At 38.7% G+C, this 22556-nt stretch overlaps 2 protein-coding genes and 1 long non-coding RNA gene across 7 annotated transcripts in view; 2 read left to right on the top strand and 1 right to left on the bottom strand.

Moving 5' to 3' along the window:
* On the top strand, positions 1–21810 carry Ormdl1 (ORMDL sphingolipid biosynthesis regulator 1). Of its 4 annotated transcripts, none has more exons than XM_076931947.1 (4): positions 1–153; positions 1997–2177; positions 9673–9824; positions 21675–21810. In XM_076931947.1, the coding sequence occupies exons 2-4, from the start codon at positions 2004–2006 to the stop codon at positions 21685–21687; spliced, it is 339 nt and encodes a 112-aa protein (XP_076788062.1). In that variant the 5' UTR covers positions 1–153; positions 1997–2003; the 3' UTR covers positions 21688–21810. The 4 variants fall into 4 exon arrangements, with proteins under 4 accessions (XP_076788062.1, XP_034354491.1, XP_034354493.1 ...); XM_034498600.2 differs by lacking the exon at positions 21675–21810 and adding an exon at positions 13423–14862 and having other exon boundaries at positions 2–153; XM_034498602.2 differs by lacking the exons at positions 1–153; positions 21675–21810 and adding exons at positions 162–315; positions 13423–14862.
* Positions 17336–20406, bottom strand: LOC143441840 (uncharacterized). 2 transcript variants are annotated; one of them, XR_013109565.1, is made up of 4 exons: positions 20323–20406; positions 19472–19566; positions 19039–19096; positions 17336–17897 (listed from the first exon to the last, which is right to left on the bottom strand). It is a non-coding gene; the product is annotated as an uncharacterized LOC143441840 (long non-coding RNA). The 2 variants fall into 2 exon arrangements; XR_013109564.1 differs by lacking the exon at positions 19039–19096.
* Positions 17893–22556, top strand: part of Osgepl1 (O-sialoglycoprotein endopeptidase like 1) — a 16927-nt gene continuing 12263 nt past the window's right edge. The window contains exons 1-2 of the mRNA XM_034497290.2: positions 17893–18628; positions 21675–21918. Coding sequence (XP_034353181.2) covers positions 18556–18628; positions 21675–21918 — 317 coding nt within the window. The 5' untranslated portion in view covers positions 17893–18555. The remainder of the gene's footprint in view (positions 18629–21674; positions 21919–22556) is intronic.

A 22556-nucleotide genomic window follows, 5' to 3' on the forward strand; every position in this document is an offset into this window, starting at 1 on the left:
TGGGATTGGCGCGGCTGGCAGCCAATCGGCTGCTCGCATTAGCATCTTGGCAGCCTTCCGGAAGCGGTGGGGAGCACCAGTAGCGCTCTAGCGTGAGGACCTATTGTGGCTGCCGGGGAACTTGGCCTGTGACCTCCCAGGACCTGGCGGCCGGTAAGCTGGAAGGCTCCCTGGAGCTGCGGGACGGCCCAGACAGCCGGCGGCAGAACGGGCTTCCGCTGCTTCAGGGGCTCGCGCTGTGCACCCTAGGAGGTGTCCGCAGGTGGTCGGCGCGCCGCGGAAGTGCCGCTGTGACCCGGGCGGTGGGACTTTGCGGTGGGTGTGCGCGGGTGGGGAAGGCCGGGATAGGAAAGTCTTTGTCTGCCGCATACCTGCTGGGAAAGGTTTTCTCGTCTAGCATAAGTGGCAAGGTGAGGCTCTTTCCAGCAGGTTTTGGCTTTGGTTTTTAGGTTTTTTTTACATTATGTGGGATGTTCGAAGTATTAACCTTTAAAAATGCATTATAGGTATTGGGTTATTATAGAAGCAAGTTTACCCGAGACTTTCCCGTAGTGTAACTTTGATCACTGCCTATTCCATACATCTTGAGAAGCCGAAAGAACATTACACTCCAGAAACATTTGTTTAGCAAGGTGAAATTCCTTTCTTCAAACACTGCAATAGAAAAGATTTTAAGTATCTTTGAATGGGAGCTGAACTGTATTCTAGCGCACTTCCTTCTCTCAGACAATACCCATTTCAGTTTGATTGTAACAAACTAAACTCTTAGACCACCCCCCCCGCCCCCAAAACTGTTTGCTCACGATAACTGAGTACTAATACTAGTTCTTTAGTGTTTCTTCCTGAACATAAAAGGAGAAGAAAACCCGGGGGGGGGGGGGGGGGGGGGCGGGAGGGCAGGGGCAAAGAAAAAATAAGTAGAGAGTTTGGCTAAAGAAATATTGAGAAAGATTCATGGCTTTAACCTAGTTGGCACAAATTTGAATCCCTAACCCTGTAATTTTTTCATTGTACATCAACAGCTTGTTATTTCTAGGTTCACTATTCAAATGGGGGCACTTTTCAAATGGGGGACATTCGTGGCTTATACATTTGTAATCCCTCTACTCTACAGGAGGATACCTGTGAGTTTGAGGACAGCCTGACCTACACAGTGAGACCTTGTTTCGAGAGAGGGAGATTAAAGAGGAAACAAAATGCTTTTGACCTCTGACTATGGTTAAAATGTTGCATTACATGTTAGCATCTTGCCACTCAGACTGGTTGGGCCAGTTCTGCTCCCCTTCCCCATCTTTTTAAAATACTATTTTATTGGTGATTATCATACTTGGCAAAACTAGCCCCACAGAGAAATAAAAATGGTAATAAAAATGGTAATAAAAATGGTAATAAAAGCAAACAAAAAATGACCTGAAAATACAAAATGGGCTAGATTACCATGGGAAGGGGAGTGGAGAGAGCAGGAGAGGGAGCAGGAATACCCTTAAAACATGGTATAGGCGTACAGTGAGAGATCACAGTGAAACCTGCTAACTTGCACAATTAGATATTTAGCTCCTGGCTTTCACTCTGCGTACATTTATATATATATATATATATATATATATATAGTAATATTTTTCTTTTTTAAAGAACTTTGAAATAGGGTATTGCTGTGTGAGCCAGGCTAACCTCAGGATTATAGGACTGAACTAACACACCTGGATCCAGTTTGAGCTTTCTTTCCTATCATTTTATCTAGTTAAATTGACAGGCTAGAAAACAAGCTTTAGAAAAGGAAGCCATACAAAAGTAAACTCTGTCTACCTAATAGTGACAGCTGCCTCTGATATGTTACTGCTTCCGTGGACATCTGTAGAAGGCACATTTTGGAGGTGTGTGTGTTCCATGTCAGAATGAGAAGGGGAGAGAATTGCAGTACCATCTTGTCGTGTCTGCATCATGGGGCTGTTTATGTTTCCGGCTATGGCACTGTTGATTTATTTCTTTCCTGCAGAGCAAACATGAATGTTGGAGTTGCCCACAGTGAGGTAAACCCCAACACTCGTGTAATGAACAGCCGTGGTATGTGGCTGACCTATGCTTTGGGAGTTGGCCTGCTTCATATTGTATTACTCAGCATCCCCTTCTGCAGTGTTCCTGTTGCTTGGACCTTAACAAACGTAATTCATAATCTGGTAAGAACTCCATCTTATTTTCAATATGGAGAGCTCTAAGGTTTTGTGTCAGGGAGTTAAGGAATGAAACAGTGCGACACTATTTAATGAATACAGAGCTTCAGGTTAGAAAGATGAGAAAAGTGGAGATAAGTTACTGGTGGCTTGTAACAGCATGAAGGTATTTAATACATTGTAATAAAACCTATAATTTAGTGGTGTTTGGACAACACACTGCTCCTCAATACTAGGGTTTGAACTTGGCCCTGTGAGTGCCCAGCAAGCTCTGGACTGAAGTACCTCCAGCCTAACACTTAGAGATTTTGTTAACAACTTTATATTCTGTGCTATAAAAATCACCTATTTAAAATGTACAGATTCATATTTGGATTACATTACAAAGAAAAATACATGTATATAACTCAGTTGTTTGAAATAATGTGAGTTAATTTTGAAGAATTTTAATGTTGGTTAGGACTTTTTTCTTGTCACACTTGAACATTAGGCCTGTTTCTAACACTTTCTTTTTTGCTATTTTAATTTCATTATACTTTCATTGCTTGCCATTTTAATAAAAATTGCATTATAATTTGGGTTATAAATTCACTAGAATACTTGAACTTTGATTGTTTTTTGTTTAATTCAAGTCTAATAAAGCTCTTTTGTTTGAATCCTGGCAAAGTTTTTCTAAATTGTTTAAGAATACTTTCTTTATTCAGTATAAACATTTTAACCTATGCTCTTTTCAGCGTTTTATGGTACCTTAAATATTTCTTGTTGATTTTCGTGCTCCTGTATTAACATTAGCACTACAGATTGTTACAAACTTCATTGACTTCTAGCATGTTATTCATCCTTGGAAATTGACTATTAGGAAGAGAACCCATCTAACACTGGCTTTTCTTAACCTTTAAGTATTTACTGAAGTAGAAAGGAAAGGGAAATGAATCCAGACTGAGTGTATGCTTCCTTATTAGAGCATATCACGAAGGAAGGAAGGAAGGAAGGAAGGAAGGAAGGGAGGAAGGAAGGGAGGGAGGGAGGGAGGGAGGGAGGGAGGGAGGGAGAAATGGAAGGAGGGAGGGAGGAAGGAAGGGAGGGAATGGGATTTTTATATTAATAATTAACTTACATATGGAATGCTGATGAGGTTGACGATCAGGATACTGTGTTGGTAGAAATGATAAGTAAATACTTCTTCCATTTTAAGTGATAGACTCTGGTGGAATATTACTATTATACTTTCTTGTTTAAAGAGTAGAATCACTGGGCATAGTTGCATACACCTTCAATTAGGGAGGCAGAGGAAGGTGGATCTGTGTAAGTTCAAGGCCAGCTTGGTCTACCTAACAAGGTGTACACGGTCAGGAAAAGCAAGATTGGGGGGGTGGGGGAGAGAGTGAATATCTCACCATGTTCTCCCGATGCCTTGAACTCCTTGGCTGGAGCAGTCTTCCCATGTCAGTAGGACTAAAGGTAAATACCCACAGTACTTGGTGCATATTTTTAAATAGTGGTTTCTAGAAATGCTTGACTGGAAACCTCCTAGTCACTTCCTTTTGACCGGAACTCTTATTTTGGCTTCTGTGGGATCACTTTGTCCTAGGCATACCTCCTGGTTGTCTTCTCTCTTTCTTCCAGTAGAGTCTTCTTTTTATCCACACTTTAATATTAGTAATCTCCTGTGGTCCTTTTCTTTGATTCTCCTTATGCTGTATATTCTATCCAGATCATCCCACCAGCTGTATTTTCAGTTTCTATCTGTAGACTAATGCTTGTATTTAGATCACCTTACATTTGAAAGCAAGCATATAAATGGACTCATTGTAGTTCTGATTTAACCCTCACCACACCAGTCTGTTTCTAATTTCCCTCTAGATCTCATCTTAAGGCTTTACTGCCTGCTAAACCACTGAATTTCAAAGGTGAAACAATGTAATGTCCCTCTGACCTTTTCATGCACAAAGGGGAATCCAGCCACTCCAAGAGAGTTAGGTAGAAGCCTACAATGCCCTGTGCAAAAAACACATGGCCACTTCTACATTGTGTTAATGATTTTTTCTATGTATGATCTATTTACTATTTCACTATTAACTTGCCTATAGCATCATTTATGAGATAATTATCACAATGGTTTTCCTCTTCATATACCTCATTTCTATCCTCTATTTAGACTTGACTCAGAAATATTTTTTAAATGTGTATCTACACAAGGCCTATTTATAAGTCCTTTGAGGATTTGTGTTTATAGTAAACTCCCAAACTCTTTGTGTGGCATAATCATTCTGTTCACCTAGTCTCCAAACCAGATACAGGCTGTAGGCTTTGTTCTAGCAATTTGGAAAAAACAATATTGCTGTTACCTTTTGCCTTGGCTTCAGCTTTCCTATTTCCTCATTCTGCCTGGCTGATTTCTGTCCAACAAAACTACTCAGATCTCACCTCCTATACTAATCTCTAGAACCCTCTGCATTCATTATATATTCATAGTAGTTTTGTAATTAGGAGCTTAATCTCAATTGCTCATTTACTTTGGTCTTCAAAACAGGCTCTCACTCTGGCCCCAGGCTGGTCTTGAACTCTTGGCATTCATCCTGTTTCAATTTTCCAAGAGCTGGGATTTCACGAGTGAGCTGTCACATCTGGCTTCTTCATATTTTAATCTCTGTATTCTCTGATGATACATGTATATATGTGTTTACTAAATACACGTTTAAGTATATTATAGGTGCCATTTCCATTCCTGCCTTTCTTGTTTTGAAGTTGATTGAGATTGTGTCACAGTATGTAACTATGAGCAAACAGTGGGTAGTGGCACCGTATAGGGAAGCATGTTTTCCATTCATTATCCGTTCAGCACACTACAAAATAAAATAAAACTAAACTAAATTAAATTTAACCAACCATAGATACAACAATTACAAGACTGCAATTTAAGGTTTCCATTAAAAATAGCTCCCATTTTAGCCAACTAGAATGTGATATGTAAAGCTTTAAGCATGTGGAAATGGAGCTAATCACTGTAGTGCAGAAACCATACTACTCTTAAGAACCTACAGTGATTACCTTTATTTGGTGCAACAGGTCATTCTTTTATTCTTTTAATATGTTTTATTTTTGTGTATGTGTCTGTGTGTTCACACATACATTCAGGTATCTGTGAAGGACAGAAGAGAGTGTCAGATCCCCTGGGTGTTACAGTCAGTTGTGAGCTGCCTAACATGGGTTCTGAGAACCCAACCTTGGTCCTTTACAAGAGCAACAAGTGTTCCTAACTGCTGAGGGGTTTTACACACACACACACACACACACACACACACACACACACACGTAATTCCTCTTGCCCCACTACAGTTCATTCTTGAAGATTGTGTTAATACTTAACAGAATTACCATCCCAGCTATAAAGTGAATGATAAGTCTGAGTCAATAACTATTAAGTGCTAGTACAGGACACATGTATTTTCTTTTCATAATTATTTTGGTTTGTGAATTATCATTAATACTATTGTATAAAAGCTAAAAGTGAGCATATTAAAAGAAAAGATATAGTTAGTAAAAGTGTTCTTTTGTGTGATTCTGTGCATGCTGTGTGCACATTGCTGGGAATTGATTGGCGTGTCAAACATGCTGGTCATACAGTGCTGTGGAGCTAACTGTACTCAAGTGCAGACTTTATCTTTTTCCATTGAAAATGGTAAACTTTTGAGTATCTCATTTTAAACAGTTGTGAGAGCAATGTGGTTTGAAGGAAACAGCAAAAAAAAAATGGTTCTTTTCCTAGATTCTAAGAAAAAAGTGTGTTGTAGAATAGTTCTTTTTTCTTATAAAACAATAATAATTTATCAAAGTAGTTTTAATACTGTTATAAAACTACACCCACATTAAATAAAGTCATTTATATCATTTATTAACCAGTGCAAAGGACTCTGAGAACATTTTTATGTTTCATGAGTTTTAATCTGTTTTCTCAGTCTGTCTCTGACTTAATTTTTTTGTTCTTATAAGAACTGTTAGACAATTGGTTTCTGGTTTCAACTTTATGGAAAAACTTTCAGGATTTTAGTTTTTCGTGCTTGAGTTAGAGCCTGGGGTGTTCTTTATCCTGCACATGCCAGGTGCTTCACCACCAAACCATACCCTAGCTTTACGGCAGCTTTATTGATGAGTGACCTATATAACAAAATCTATCCATTTTAAACATGTAGTTGAATTAAATTTTTAATTTTTTTCTAGGAATTGCATACTTGAATACTATGTTTACACTATTTCCACCCTTTTCCCCTCCAACCCCTCCATTATCCGCCCCCCACAACTCTCAAATCCACAACCTCTTGTTATTGTTGCATTTACATATATGTGTACATAAATACAACCTGCTGGGTCCATTCAGTGTTCCTCATATGTGTATGTGTTGGGATCAGATAGTTGATCAGAAGCCTCATGCCTGGAAAGGACTGAGGCTTCTTCCTCACCTTAGACCATTTATGTTCCTGGATGAAAGACACACACAGTAGCTGGGCAGCTGCCTACCCTCCATGCTGTTAGAATCTTCTTTCCTGTCAGTAACGCCAGATTATCACATACTATTTGCTGTGGTCCATCTTGGCTGCCCTTCATCCAATTGGGCAGCCGTCTGGGCCACATTGTCTTGGCGCTCAGCCCATGGTGGCTCTCCTCCTCCTTCCTGCATGTTCTTCTTCCATGGCAGCCTCTCTCTGCCCCTTCACTCCTTTCTCTTCAAGCCTGTAAACCTCAACCCCACCTATGTCTCTTCTGCCCAGCTATTGGGTATGGGCATCTTTATTCACCAATCAGAATTAACATGGGGACAAGGCCACGGGGGCTGCATTTAGCATTACTAGACAGTAAAAGGCAAAACCTCAACACCATCCATGTTGGCATATCAACTACTGTTACATTGTTTAGGCAACAATACTATTGAGAGCTCATGAGTGCGGCTGTTACGTATAGAAGACACTATCTTACAGCAGATATCCTGGACTCTGACTCTTATACTCTTTCCACATCCTCTGCTGCAGTGTTTTCTGAACTTAGTGTAGGGATTGCGTTACAGATATTGGATAACCCACAATCAGTTGTTCTCTGCATTTTAACCAGATGTGGATTTGTGTAATGGTCTCTGCTGTGAAAAGGAGCTTATTTGATGAAGTGAGAGTTACACTTACTATGGGTATAAAAGGATAAGAATGCAGTTAGACATTTCTCTGCTCTAGGAAAGTGACAGTAGTAGGTTTTCTAGAGTCCAAGACCTAACCAGTCAAGAATGCTTCCAGGTCAGTTCCAGCTGGATTCCTCCAAGTCCTTTATCTGAAATGTGTAGTGTATTCAGCAATGGGATCATTAAAGGTCCTGGGAGGTAGCAAAGGTTCCTGAACACCCTTGACCAACACCTTTTCCTTTAAGGAAAGGGCAGTTTCCTGTGACTGCAACTGGGATTTTTTAGACAGTTTATAACTCTTGGAAGGAACACTATCACCCCCAAATTGCAGAACTAGTTCTTAATTTTTGAAAGGTTATATACTCTAGAGAATTTAAAGGAAACACTTTGTGTTTCAATGTTCCTTTTAGTGTATGTAAAATGGCTTTTTGGCATTGATAATATTAACACACCTTGGCTTAATATTGTCTTCCAGTGTTCAATAATCGGTCTGTTCTAGGTATTACTCCTCAGATATTAGGGCCAATAGAAAACAAACATGCAAATAACAGATCGTTACACTCAAAAAAGGGCTGAAGTCTATGCGTGCACCTAAATGGGAGGTGTATTGTTACTGAAGGTTTACTAAGACGTGTCACTGAAGCTGAGCCATCATAGATGAGGTAGTTGGAATGGTAACATCGAAGCTTGAACCTAAACCAAAAAGGGCTCATACGCTCTGAGTGTTCTGGCTCTGTGCTGTATAGTGACTTCTGCCCTACCTCTCATTACTTAGACTCTTTTTTTGTCTCACCAGCCCTCAGAAGAGGACATTCCCAGGCTAGAGATACATGTTATTCAGTGTCATATAGGTTCTCCACACATAAGCCACCCACTAAATGTCTGTTAAGTACTTGGAAATATATGTGCTTTCCACAATAGCTTAGGTATTGATGCATAAATTTACTGACAAATTACCTTTTTTATACATTTTCAACAAATTTTTTAATCCGTGTACAAAATAATGGGTTTCATTATGACATCTAGCATACAGATACTAATGCCTTGTCCACACGGTCCCACCCTGTACCACTGCAACCATCCAGCTACAGATACTAATGCCTTGTCCACACGGTCCCACCCTGTACCACTGCAACCATCCAGCTACAGATACTAATGCCTTGTCCACACGGTCCCACCCTGTACCACTGCAACCATCCAGCTACAGATACTAATGCCTTGTCCACACGGTCCCACCCTGTACCACTGCAACCATCCAGCTACAGATACTAATGCCTTGTCCACACGGTCCCACCCTGTACCACTGCAACCATCCAGCTACAGATACTAATGCCTTGTCCACACGGTCCCACCCTGTACCACTGCAACCATCCAGCTACAGATACTAATGCCTTGTCCACACTGTCCCACCCTGTACCACTGCAACCATCCAGCTACAGATACTAATGCCTTGTCCACACGGTCCCACCCTGTACCACTGCAACCATCCAGCTACAGATACTAATGCCTTGTCCATACTGTCCCACCCTGTACCACTGCAACCATCCAGCTACAGATACTAATGCCTTGTCCACACTGTCCCACCCTGTACCACTGCAACCATCCAGTCTCTCCCCGAACAGCCCCCTTAATCTTTGATGTCATATGTTTTAAATCTACATTTCACATATGAGAGAAAACATGCATGTTTGTCATTTCTACCCGTCCTCTTGTAGTAGCCCTCTTTCATCACCTCCTCCCTCTCAACCCTTCCTCTTCCCTCATATTTTTCCCACTGCATTCATGCCCTGTGTATGCGAATATACTTAGAGCTAGATTTTGTATATTAGAAAATGCAATATTTTATCTTCCTCTCGTTACCCTCTTGTTATCCCTTTCCTTTTACAATTTATCTTCTGGTTTTGTCAGATGCAACACACACACACACACACACACACACACACACGTTCATTAGTGGTGACTAAAACTCTTACAGTATATTTATATAAATATACCACATTTTGTCTTATCATTACTCAGTTGGTGAGCATTTAGGCTGGTTCCTTGCTGTTGTGAAGAGTGCAGTAATAAATATAGTTGTAGTATATGTTAACACTCATATCTGTTTAATGAACATGTTCCTGTTGATTGCCCATGTACTGGTTTTCACTAAATGAAACATACCCCAGAAAGCTTTTTACTTCATAGATACTGAACATAATTTTTCACTATTTTATGAAAACCTAACTTGTTAGTTTAAATCATATACTCTTTCACAAATAGCCTAGAACCATCATGATGCTTAATTGGAAGGATGAACTCTGCATTTGATTCCCTGTGTTGTTTGCTTTTCAGGGGATGTATGTGTTTTTGCATGCAGTAAAAGGAACGCCTTTTGAGACTCCCGATCAGGGTAGAGCAAGGCTCCTAACTCACTGGGAACAGCTCGACTATGGAGTACAGTTTACATCTTCTCGGAAGTTTTTCACAATTTCTCCAATAATTCTGTAAGTGGTGGAAGTGTTCAGAGATACTGAATTGGATAAGAGAATAGTGTTTATTTATCAGATTTAATTGACTTTTATTAAGAACTTTATCAGCAAGTAGCGGCAATAAGAGTCATAAGGTACAGGCACGATTTTTAACAAGTTGTTAAGAAACCAGTTTTTACTTGAATCAGTATAGATAGAAGTACTGCTATCATCAGTGAATATAACATTCTAACATACACAAATAAAAAACATTTGTGTCTTTGTTTCTTCTAAGGAAATTATGAGTACACTATTATTTTTATCATATATTGAAGCAATCATCCTAAAGAATGATTTGCTGGTAATAATTATATTGGCTACCCATCTATTCAGATAGCTCAGTTCAAGCTTCTTGAGAAAAGAGTGCTTTAGAAGACATAGAGGTCAGACCTTTAGTTGTAATGCTGACCTGGATTGAATCCTGTATCATCCATTCACCACGGTTTGCTTGTCTATAGAATTCTAACAAGGGCTGGGGATGCAGCTCAGTGGGAGATGGCTTGTCCAGCATGACAGGATGTGGAGTCTGACCCACAGCACCACATACAAGCAGCATGATGGTGCGCACTTGCACTCCCAGCTCTCAGGAGGTCAAGGCAGGAAGCTCAAGAACTTGGCCATGCCCGTGCAGCTAGCTGAAGGCTATCCTGGGCTATATAGAGCTTTTCTCAGTGCCCCACACCCAACCCCTCCCATAAAAATCAATGTGATGGTAACTGACTTAGTGGTACTTGAGTCTCTAAAAAACAAGTCAGATACAGCTATTGGAATCTGGTGTCTGCTTTCCTCCCAATGTGTATCATTATTCCCTGCATTTGAATATTTTATTTCTAACCTAATTTTTACCTGTTTTTATGCTTTTGCTCAAATTGATTCTAAATGAAATACCATCTCCTTTTTTCTTCCTTGACTCTATATAGGTATAATTGAGAAATAAATACATATTTTCCTCTTTTAAGAGTTCATAAGTACATAGATTGCTTAATATGACACCCAATAGCTTGTACATGATATATATCACATATTACTTAATTTTAACACTATAGTATATAGCTTCATACATAATACTGTATCTATGATAGTATCAATGTAGTCTGGATTAGGTGAAAAGACTGTAAGAGAGGTAAGTTTTGGATAGATATATTCACAGGACATTTTCAAGAGACAAGATTATAAAGGAATAACTGTTTAGTTCAAATTTTTGAATTTTGTGGAAATGAGTTTCGTCACATGTAAAAATTAAACTCAAAAAGAAAATGTCTCTATAATCTAACAGAAGTAAATGTGATAATAGACATAAAGGCTACACAGTCCTAACTGCTGGTTTGGGCTATTTTGGTTTTAAGCTATATAATATTGGCCTTGCACATGCTAGAGAGACAATACAGTTAGAACACTTCTCAGCCCCTAGAGAGACAATACAGTTAGAACACTTCTCAGCCCCTAGAGAGACAATACAGTTAGAACACTTCTCAGCCCCTAGAGACAATACAGTTAGAACACTTCTCAGCCCCTAGAGAGACAATACAGTTAGAACACTTCTCAGCCCCTAGAGACAATACAGTTAGAACACTTCTCAGCCCCTAGAGAGACAATACAGTTAGAGCACTTCTCAGCCCCTAGAGACAATACAGTTAGAACACTTCTCAGCCCCTAGAGACAATACAGTTAGAACACTTCTCAGCCCCTAGAGAGACAATACAGTTAGAACACTTCTCAGCCCCTAGAGAGACAATACAGTTAGAGCACTTCTCAGCCCCTTCTGGGTTTTTTTGGTTTTGTTTTGGCCATTTTCTTTCCTCATCTGTAAAACATAGATTGCAGTATACTATACATAAAAATACTTGACATATGATGAGTTTTCAATTAGCAATATACCAAAAAGTCAACCAAGATATACCTATATATAGTCTCCCTGGTTTTCAAAATATTATTTTGACCCAAAGTTACTATTTCAAATACTCTGATTGAATTTCTTGTATAACTAGAGAAGTAACTTTTAAGCCATCTATATAGTATAGATTTTTTTTTCTTTTTCCTTTTGTGGCACTGGAGATCAGATCTGGGCATCCTGCAGACTACATCAGTTGAATCACCAGCCCTGATCATTTTCAAAAGTGCTTTCATGTTTGCTTTAATTTGTACATGCTATTACCACAGATTTTTGGATAAAGAAACAGACTCAAGCTAGCGAGGGTGGCACATCCTTAACCCCAGTACTATGGAAGCAGACGGGTTTGAGGACAGCTTGGTCTGTGTATCAAGTTCTAGGCCAGCCAGAGCTACTTAGACCCCATCTCAAAAGAAAGAAAAAAGAAACAAATTCAAATGTGTTGCATTGGTAAAGATCTTATGACTATATTGAATCAAGAGCCTGGATTACACTGAAACTTCTGTCTTCTGTTGCACGCCTATTTCATATACCTTAGCAAATAAACTGTTTTATACTGATTCTGCCTGGTATTGCATTTCCTCAGAGAGTCATCTAGGTTATGTTAAGAATGGAGTATTTTCCATGTACTCTACACGATGTTATTAATTTTTATTACAAGAAAGTGTGGTAGGGTGAAAACATGCCAAGATGTATCCGATTATAAGTTAAACTGGTATTAGCAACAAGTCAGTTAGTTGGCTTACTGAGTATAGTGGATAAAGCCATTTTGTTCAGTGATGAAAGTATAAAACAGTTTTCAAGTGTATAAAAGCATGAAGGAAGATTTTGCAGTAAAAATTGAGAAATGGGAGCTGTAGAGATTGCTCACCAGTTAAAAGCACTGGCTTTTCTTCTAAAGGACCTGAGTTCAATTCCCAGCACCCTCATGGCAGCTCACAGCTGTCTGAAATTCCATTTTTGGTGGCCTTCTCTATCCTCTGGAGGCACCAGGTTTGCCCATGGTACACAGATACACATACAGGTAAAACATTCATACACATAAAATGGTTTTTTAATTGAGAAATATGGTTTAAGTGAAGACTATAGAATTTCTTATGTTACAAAATTCTGAAAAAGGTGTGTACAGTTTTTTTGACATGTTTTCATTTGTGGAGGCAGTTGTTCTTTCCTAGACAAATTATACATACCTTGTTTCCTGAGATAAAGCTAGAGGAAACGAGCTTCCTGCGTCCTGTAATAGCAAAACAGATGGGATTTTCACCTGAATCTTTCAGGTTTCCAGATAGAATGTTCTGCGATAGCAAGAAGATCATAACATCAGAAGAGCAACTGAATGTGTATTTCTTTCAAAGATGCTAGTTTCTGCATGTGCAAAAGCTAGCTTCCAATGCTCTGCACTAGTTGTGCATGACCTACACTTGAAATCTCATAGGCATGTGAAGTGTATTTGAAAGTCATCTGCTCTCAATGATGCCAAGCATCAGTGTGTTCCTGTATATACTGCAGAAATGTAAGATGTGCACCTCACTTTTTAAATCTCAAAAGCTTTCATTTTATTTTAGTATCAAAATGATTTTATTTTAGGCATTTGTGTTTATTCACCCCTTTTAATAATATTTTTCAATTCTAGGTAATTTCATTTTGGGATGCTATGTGTATTCTAACTTTTTATCTCTGCAGATACTTTCTGGCAAGTTTCTATACGAAGTATGATTCAACTCACTTCATCCTAAACACAGCTTCTCTCCTGAGTGTACTTATTCCCAAAATGCCACAGCTGCATGGTGTTCGGATCTTTGGAATTAATAAGTATTGAAATGTTTTTGCAACTGAACAGAACTGTTAAGAGTTACTTGGGTTTCCTGTAACGAAAGAGTAGTTTATGAACTGCACTGTTTCTGTGATAATGTGAAATAAGAGGTATTTACATTGGAGGGCCAAGTACTGCTCCTTCATAACCTGTCTTGAAGTGCAGAACTCTGCTTAAGGATGCCTCTGTCTAATGTGCTTGGTATATTTTTGAGAGGCTTTGCAGGCAGGCTGGGCAGGCCCAGCTTATAAGTTGATGGTAGTACAATGAGGGTACTGTAACTAAATCCAAGGAAATGTGGGATTTGTAAGAAACCAGGTCCAGCTTATAGTGAGCAGGCATTATGTTAGAGAAAGAACATTCCAATCATTCATTCATAGTCAGTTTAAGCAGACTTCTAGAAAGCAGAATCACCTGTATGCATGTTTTTATTATTGTACATGGTCTACTTTATATGACATACACCCTCTTGTTTTGTACAAGCCCCTTCCTAATATGTGTGCTCTTGGTTTTTCTGGCTTAGTATTGTGCATTGATAAATGAGGAAATGTTTGCATTTATTGCATTACAGGGTTTGTCTTCATTTCTCACTCTAAGAGAAGAAGATAGGCAGGCATCTTACAGTCAAGGCTCTGAGTCAACTGCTCACTTTGGAACAAAGTCGGTTTTACTGCTTTTCCAGAAGCCAAGCTGCTAAACCAATTAAGAGAATAACTTATTTCAAGGACTTCAGGTCTTGAGTAGCTGAAAAGTATTGCTTAGTTGGTTGTGTAAGTTGGTAAAGTCTATCATTCTTTAGAAAAGGAAATGCATCATGGAGCCAGCTGATATGGGCAGACCTAAGTAATGAATTCTTTGTCAGCAAAGCTGAAGTAACAGATAACACTGTTTGCTCTTCGTCTCTTGCTCTCAATCCCAACAGTTTGGTTTGCCCATTAATATTTCCTTTAAATGTGTGAGTCTTAGTGTAGATGACCCAAAATGGTACCTATATTCACAGCAACAGCTATATTGAATTCTTGTGACTCGGGGAAGCTTCCTATAGTTGCTAGCATTAATTGAATGAAAAGAAGTAAATACCTTTCTAAAATGATATAAAGCTGAGAAACTCAGTAACATAAGACTAAAGACAGTTGTAGACCAACTTATAAATCAATCGTGGCGATAAACAGACTTAAGGGGAGTGATCATTGTTTCATAAAGTACTGAATTTAGACGTTAGTTGTTGAGACTACCTTTGTATGTTTGTCTTGTGTATTTTTAAATAACTGGTAATTGACACTTTAATAAAAGGTTTTTCCTTGGTGTAAGATGATTTTAAGTTTTCCAAGACAGTCATCAGAACTACACTGACATTTATCAGATTTATAAAATTAGCTAAAAATGGTCCTCTGTTTAAGTACATTTTTTTCTCTTTTCTTTTCTTTTTTTCTTTCTTTTTTTTTTGTTTTTTGTTTTTTGTTTTTTGTTTTTCGTTTTAAGACAGGGTCTCTATTGTAGTTCTGACTGTCCTAGAACTCCCTCTGTAGACCAGGCTGGCCTCAGACTCAGAGAGATCCATCTGCCTCTGCCTCCCGAGTGCTGGAATTAAAGGTGTGAGCTACCACTGCCAGTTTAACTTCATTTTTGAAAGCTTGTATTTTTTTCTTCCCATTTTCTGTGCTTCCTACTTTCAATGCATTAAGAAATTTTTTCTCATAGCCATATGAGGCCTTACTCAGTTATGCTTCTCTAGTCCTAAAGAGTTGGTAAACAAGAAAAACTGATGCCTTCTGTAGACGTGCTTACAGGTACTCGAGGAAGGGAGGAGTACCATGGAGGGAATGGCATGGGGTGAGTGGACACTGACATGTAGCAGACCTGTTTCATCCGAGACAGCATTTGAATACATCTAAATACTGCTAAATAAGAGGTAGAAGGTACAGCAGTCTAGGAAAGATTGCCAGGAAGAGTAGTAACAGATGCTGAGATTCTTGAACACCAGAAATGTGTTTGAGGGAGCTCAAGAAGGCTACTGGCACAGGGAAAAGAGAAAGAATGGCTGCCGCTGAGGTCTGAGCAGTATAGCATGGTCACACCAGGTTCAAAATTACCAAAATAGGTGGGTTTCCTCTCAGTGTGAAAAAGTTACACAAAAGATGAAAGGGGTTCATTTTACTTACAGCTCACTGACTGCTGTTGAAAATAAACTGAGAATAAAAAACAGAATAGTTAGGAAGCTACTGCAGCCAAACAGTAGTTCAGACTAATCAGTAGCATGAAAAATGGTAAGTGGTCAGGTTTGCACTTTGGGGATGAGACACTGATGAATGTTGGTTAAAGAAGAAAATGAAGCGATTCAGTAATTTAGTTGAATGGTTCTGTTAAACCTGAAAAATGCCAGTTTCATAAATGTATACTTTACCTATTTGGGACATAACTCTCCTAATCTAGATGAGGTGGCACATGCCTATAACCTCAGCACTTGCCAGGATAGGGGAGGAGGGCTACTTGCTGTGAGTGCAAGGCCACGTTGTCACAATAACAATAAAACCTAGTTAAATCTAATGAAGTCAGGAGACACTCTGGCAACTTCTGTGATGAGCCACTAATTTCAGCATTCATCAGTAGATATTTTAAAGATTTTAAGTATGATTGTGGGGGATTGTACAGGAGGGTAGTGCCTGCAGAGGCCAGTACAGGGTGTTCCATCCCCTGAAGCTTGAGTTATAGGGTTTTGAGTTGCCTCACTTGGGTGCTCAGAATGGAACTTTGATGTGCATCTTTTACCCGTGCACCTACTCTCTAGCCTGTCAGTGTATCAAGCATGGTACTTAAGTGGCGCCTTGGTAATGGTTTCCTATTTCCTTTTTTGCAGTTTTTACTGCTATATGTTTTTCCAAGTGGTTTTGACATGTCACATTCCTTTTTGGGTTTTCTGTTTATGGTATTACTGTCTACCAAACTATAGATTCTAAGAGAGGGTAACAACAGCCACTGAAAAGTATCTATGTGAGTCACCCTAATAGATATGTGATGGCATAGCACTAAGTTAGAAAAGTACTTAAAGACTAATTCAGTACACTGCATCAGCTCAAACCAGCACGGACGAGCCTTCCTCCGTAAGTCCTGATTGAACACTAATAGAGGACAGCATGACCCATCTTATAATAGGTACAAGCTGTTTATAGTGAGCCAAAATCCTTATCTTTATGCACTTATCTCTTCAGCTACTTGTGTAAACTGTATTGAACAAGGATTCCTGTAGCTGTTACTATTGTCCATAAGATACAGTCTCACATTTTTCCCACTTGCAGGATTGCTTTAAGAACTACTTTGTTTTTTTTATTGTATAGAATGCAAGCTAAATACAAGATGTGATGAGATGAGGCTTATTTTTTCAGTTTGTTATCACCTCAGCTGTTTTGATTTGATGACCACATCATTGATTCACTTTATGGTCACACAAACCTCAGGTCTTCAATGTGAACTAGCAGGTGACGGCTCCCCTCCACACTTAACAAATGGGCTTACAAACCAAAAGCCGACAGTTTTTCTTATCAAAATTATCTTGTTAATTTTAGCCTATCTTATCTACCTACTGTTGAATTCTAAATCCTCCTGCTTCAAATCCTGTATGCCGAGATTACTGGGTGCACCACCACGCCTAGCTAAGTTTCTCAATAATTTTGAATTTAACATACAAGTTAAATTGTCTTTGTCTTTCCATTTTGCATAAGTATAAATTCATTAAAAAATCTAAAACAAATACAATTAGAAAATAACATTCTAAAATGAATAAAATTATTTTTTTCCATGTAAGTAGCTTTATTGTCAGTCTTATTTTTACTTTGCAGAACAGATTTTTCAAGTATTTTGTATTTTGGTTGACCATATTATCAAGAGGATAAATGTGTGGGTTCTTTCCTTCATCTTCTAGTTTTCAAATTGGTGAAAAAAATTAACATATTAACTGTTTCCTGGGAAAATACAGAGATCCTTTGAAACAGATATTCTCATGAATTCTTCTCAAACTGTGTGCTTCTCTCGTTGCACTGTTAACATACAGGAAGGGTAGAGATTCACTCTCTTCCTTCCCGACTCTAACCATGCATGGCCTCTGCATGCTTGAAGAGTGGGAAGCTTCCTCAGAAGTTTGTGTGATTCAGCAGTTCTGCTTTGTGGAATGGTGTGGATATAGAATGTTCTTCCAGAGGTCGGTGTTAAAGGCTTGCTATGCAAGATGTTCTTAGGAGATAGAGCCTATTCAGAGTATGTCCCTGCGGTCCCATATCCTGTCTCCAGACCAGTTCTCCTTGTTTGTTATTTCTCAGCTCCCATCATGGTTCTCCATCTGGTCACAGTCCTAAAAGCAATGGAATCAGCGATATGTGAACTCAAGTGTTAGAAATGGCGAGCCAAAACAACTTTTCATCCTTGGAAAGTGTCCTTTGTGACAACAGTGAAAAGCTTACTAACAAAGTATATATCTGAAAGAAGTAAAAGGAGCGTGACTGCAGTAACGTCCATGTTCACAGCAGCGTTCTTCACAATAGCCACAAGAAAGAAGCAGTCCATGTGCCCATATCAAAAGATGAATGGATAAAATAACATGTGTACAGTGAAAAGTGATTCTATGTTTAAAAGGGAATTTTGATATATGGTAGACAACAGGTTAACCTCAAAGACACTATGAAATAGTCACAATATGATGAATGTGGTTATGATTTCCACTTACATTCATAAAGACAAAGGAGAATAGTTGTTGCCAAGATTGTAGTATTAATGTTTACCAGCTAGTAAATTTTAGTTTGGGAAGATGAGTTTTGGACATCAATGGTAGTTAAGAGTATAGAACAATGAGAGTTCTTCAGACCATGTATGCTCTATGTTTTGCCATAAGAAGATAACCTGAAGGACAAGTTGTAAGTATAATACATCAGCAAACAAAACGTAACAAAAAATCTTCCAAAAATGAAACCAGACTAACAGTATTCCCTATAGTAGGGTTTTTCTCACAGAAGATGGAATCGCTCATTAAAGAAAACTGGAAAGGAGAAAGGCAGGTGGCCAGAGTGCATGACTACTTTGAAACTGGTATGTGACTCAAATGGGAAGTAATTCCTCAGGCTTGAAATATAAGCAATAAGAGCACCAGGCTTATTTCTACTGCCTTCATCCTGTACATATAAACTGCATTTGATGTTCATTGTGGTTTATTGAAAACAAAGATGAGAGACCAGCTGACCCTAGGTCCAGCATCATTACAGTTTTTCACATGTTAATAAATTGCTAGTTCTGATGGGTTTTAAATAGTTTTTTTAGCAATTTGTAATGTGTTACTCAGTAACCTAGAGTCCAGTCGCTTCAAAGGCTGGAAAGGAATCAGACGCAGAAACCAAGCAATTAGGTCGTGATCTTGCCAGGCTACAGATATATCCATTCAAACCACTCAGCCTTTCCCAAGTTACTCCATGTGCATTTCCATTTCTCTACCTTTCAGTTACCTGTATTGAAGATTGAGGGTGTATCTTAAGTTTTTAGCTCTCAAAACCAAGAAAGTACCTGCCACAAAACAAAAGTCTGGATGAATGTGTGATAAAGTCCAGGTAGGCCTACAGGAGTGGGTATTTGTAGTCCCAATTACTATGGAGGCTAAAGAAAGACTTAAGTTCAGAAGGGCCAGCTTGGACAACATAGCAAGAACCTGAATCATAGATTTGTCTAGTAATTCATACACATGCACACACATCTAGGTGGAACATGTAAGGAACAAGTATTGTAAAATTCTTCCTATTAAATTCACCTGAAGGTTACAAATGAGTTTGTCTTCTGGCATTTAACCAAACAGGTTCCAGAGTCATGGTTGCCCTGGCCCATTCTAATGTTAGTCAGTTACTTTGTGACTTGGAATTCATTCAAATTTAGTAGTTCAATTACCTGTAAATGAGGCCACTGAGCACAGTATCTCGTGGATGTTCTCCTGACCAGGCTGGCACAAAAGTGTTGCTTCATTGTTACACACTGTAAAAAATCTCGTTTTTTTTTTTAAAGTAAGCTCAATATTATAATTATGAATTTATTTGTACCTGCTCCTAGAGTTTAGTATGTCTGTGATAAGGTTTACCTGTTCTTGTTGTTTAACTCAGCAAAACAAAGATGTGTATCCAAGCCCTTCCCTGCCTTGCATTGTAAAGCCTTTGTTTACTAGTGTTTAAAGTTTAGGTAGAAAGGAAAGATTTGGGACACATCCATGATTGTATTAACAAATTCACAAACCAAACCAACAAAAACAAAGCAAGATGCAACAGTTAGTACATGCTACACGGAAAGTAGAAAGTTGACCTGGGACTATAGAATGCCACACGGAAGTATTTTTGAAATGTTCACCACTTATTACACTGACTTTATGATAACAAAATGAGCCAGCCACAGGTACTTCACTTGGGATGGTAAATGGAGCGGTTGTTTAAACTGTGCAACCAAAACCATTTCACTCTGAGAACCAAGCGCTCCTTTTGCTCCTATAATATTGGTGTTCTGAGTTCTGATGAAAATACTCTTGCCCCATGAAAATGGAAGGTTTCTCAGGTCGCTACCTTTTAAGTCTAGTGACAGTTTTCCTAAAATAGAATGACGATGTGCCCTACCGCTTTTTTTCCTGGTGTCAGCAAAGTTCTAACCGAGAGTAAGACCCTTTCCTAAAACGTGGCATAGTGTGGGCACAGTGCGATCAACTAAATTTGGACACCTTTTCATGAGTGTGACTTTGTAAAAGTCCTGATACTCACAAACCCCGCAGGAACGCCGCAGGCTATAAGAGGTCATTAGCATTTCTTTACTAAGTGTGGTTTTTAAGCCACAGGAAGTACCGCGGACCCAAAAGCGGTGGCGTCACTTCCGGGCGCCTGAGCGTAACAGGCGCCCGCAGTTTACTATGAAGGTGAATGGGAGTCGCTCTCGCGCGCGCTCGTATTTTTTCTGTCCCAGGCTTTTGCTCACCACCAACAGAGACTCCGCGCTTCCCAGCCAGCTGATTTCAGCTGTGTCGTCCAAATTGAGGAAACCTAATTCTTCTGGAGAGGCTGTAGGAGCTCATGACTGAAATCTGCGAGTAGTTCACTCCCATCCCAGCCCCTGCAGGCTGCTTTCCCAGTCGACATGGTCACTTTATTCTCTAACCCCCGTTTTGCTCATTCCATATATGTTTTGCAATGTGGGAATCCTAGGGTGTTTGTGTTTAGTGATGGATTGCTATCTTTTGGGGAGGAGTTGATGTGGGGAGGAGGGTTTAGGAAGAAGTTTGGGTGATGAACCTATTCAAAAAGTGGAGATGTGAATCCAAAGATTGGATAAGTGTTTACAGTTATCTTTGCTGAGATGCCATTTTTTGACTTTTGTTGTTTGTTTTTTTACAGTGAACTTTATGAGAGGACTTGTTTCCAAAGTACAAAGTTAAATCCTAATTTAGTGAGCATATATTTTAATAGACTGTCCAAATGTAGTACACGCTTTTGTAAGGGGGGGGGTCAAGAAATGGGAGGCCTTTATTTTTCATTTGTTCCATTTGCCTTTAATTTTTAAGGTCATTTTAAATAGGACTATTCACATAACTATTATACTATAACATTAGCTGTTGTATAAAGTGCGTGTTGAGCATGGTTTACCCAAAATACCAGGACCGGAAGTGTTCCAAATTTCAAAAAACTTTTTTTAAAAAAAATTTTGGGATGTGTCATATTCATGACCAATCTGAGGATGAAACCCAGGTATTAATGTGAAATTCGTGTTTTATTTGCAAACTAAGCACAGCTAAGATAATTTTATACAATAATATTTTTAGTACTTTTTGTATTTCCACTAACAACTCAGGTAAGTAGAGTAGAATTTCACTTTGGGGATGCACAACTTGAAATATTAATATTAATCATTTTATGTATTTTATATATTTTCATTTTTCTCTTGCAAAATCTGATATATTTATATTCAGTGATTTCTAGGGCCTCTAAAAGATTTTAATAACTTTTTACAAATGTTCTTAAAATTCTGTATTCTGCATACTTAAAAAGCAAAATAATATTCATTATTTTGTTTAAGTAAATGAATTCATTGCAAATGGCATATGTCTGTAATTCTTTTCTAGGAATTCTTTGTAGAATAGCCAATATGCTAATGTTAAGTAAGGCAGCAAGAGCTATTCCCAAACCACCAGCGAGGAAAGTGTATGGAATGTTAAGAAGATTTAATGTTCATCCCAGAACACTCTTTCGTTATAAACTGGTCCTGGGAATTGAAACCAGCTGCGATGACACAGGAGCTGCAGTGGTGGATGAAACTGGAACTGTGCTAGGAGAAGCACTGCACTCCCAAGCTGATGTTCATCTGAAGTAAGTAGAAAACATTTGGGTCATTTTCTGCATTTTTGCCTCTTTTTTTTTTTTTTTTTTTAGAAAAATGACACCACTCTTTTCCATTTATCATGACTTTGGGCTAGGACAGGGAAGTCTCAGGGCTAGGAAGGAAAAGGCAAGGGCAAGTCTAGGAAGATATTTTGGTCATCCTGATAAGCCCTTAGAAATAGTAATCACGGGAGTGTTCACAGAATTTTGTTTATTGCAGTACTTGTTCTTTGACTATTTGTGTTTATTGTCTTGCTTGTTCCTTGACTATTTGCATCTATTGTATTGCTAGTTCCTCAACCTAGAACTGACCCTAATACTTGCATGTAATTAAAATGGTATAAAATGGGAAAAAAAATCTTAAGGAGGGAGGAGGAGTAGGAGGAGGTAAAAATGACACCACTCTTTTCCACTTACCATGGATAAAAGTCAAAATTTAAGTCAAATTCTTTTCTATTATGTAAGACCACTGAGCATCACAATAAATAGCTATGTCTTGTGGTACACGCCTTTAATACCAGCCCACCAGCCACTGCCACTCTGTGAGACTTTGTCTCAATAAAGAAAAACAACAGACAAACAAAAACCTGCTGTAGAAATATCTCATATCTTGTCCTGGCTTTTAA

This window comes from Arvicanthis niloticus, chromosome 3 (assembly GCF_011762505.2).
Source record: "Arvicanthis niloticus isolate mArvNil1 chromosome 3, mArvNil1.pat.X, whole genome shotgun sequence".
In the NCBI taxonomy this organism is placed as follows: domain Eukaryota; kingdom Metazoa; phylum Chordata; class Mammalia; order Rodentia; family Muridae; genus Arvicanthis; species Arvicanthis niloticus.

Coding starts and splice junctions, on each gene's coding strand:
- Ormdl1 (XM_034498600.2), top strand. CDS start 2,004: ATGAATGTTGGAGTTGCCCACAGTGAGGTAAACCCCAACACTCGTGTA. Junction 2,178..9,672: donor CAAACGTAATTCATAATCTG/GTAAGAACTCCA, acceptor TTTGCTTTTCAG/GGGATGTATGTGTTTTTGCA. Junction 9,825..13,422: donor ACAATTTCTCCAATAATTCT/GTAAGTGGTGGA, acceptor TTATCTCTGCAG/ATACTTTCTGGCAAGTTTCT.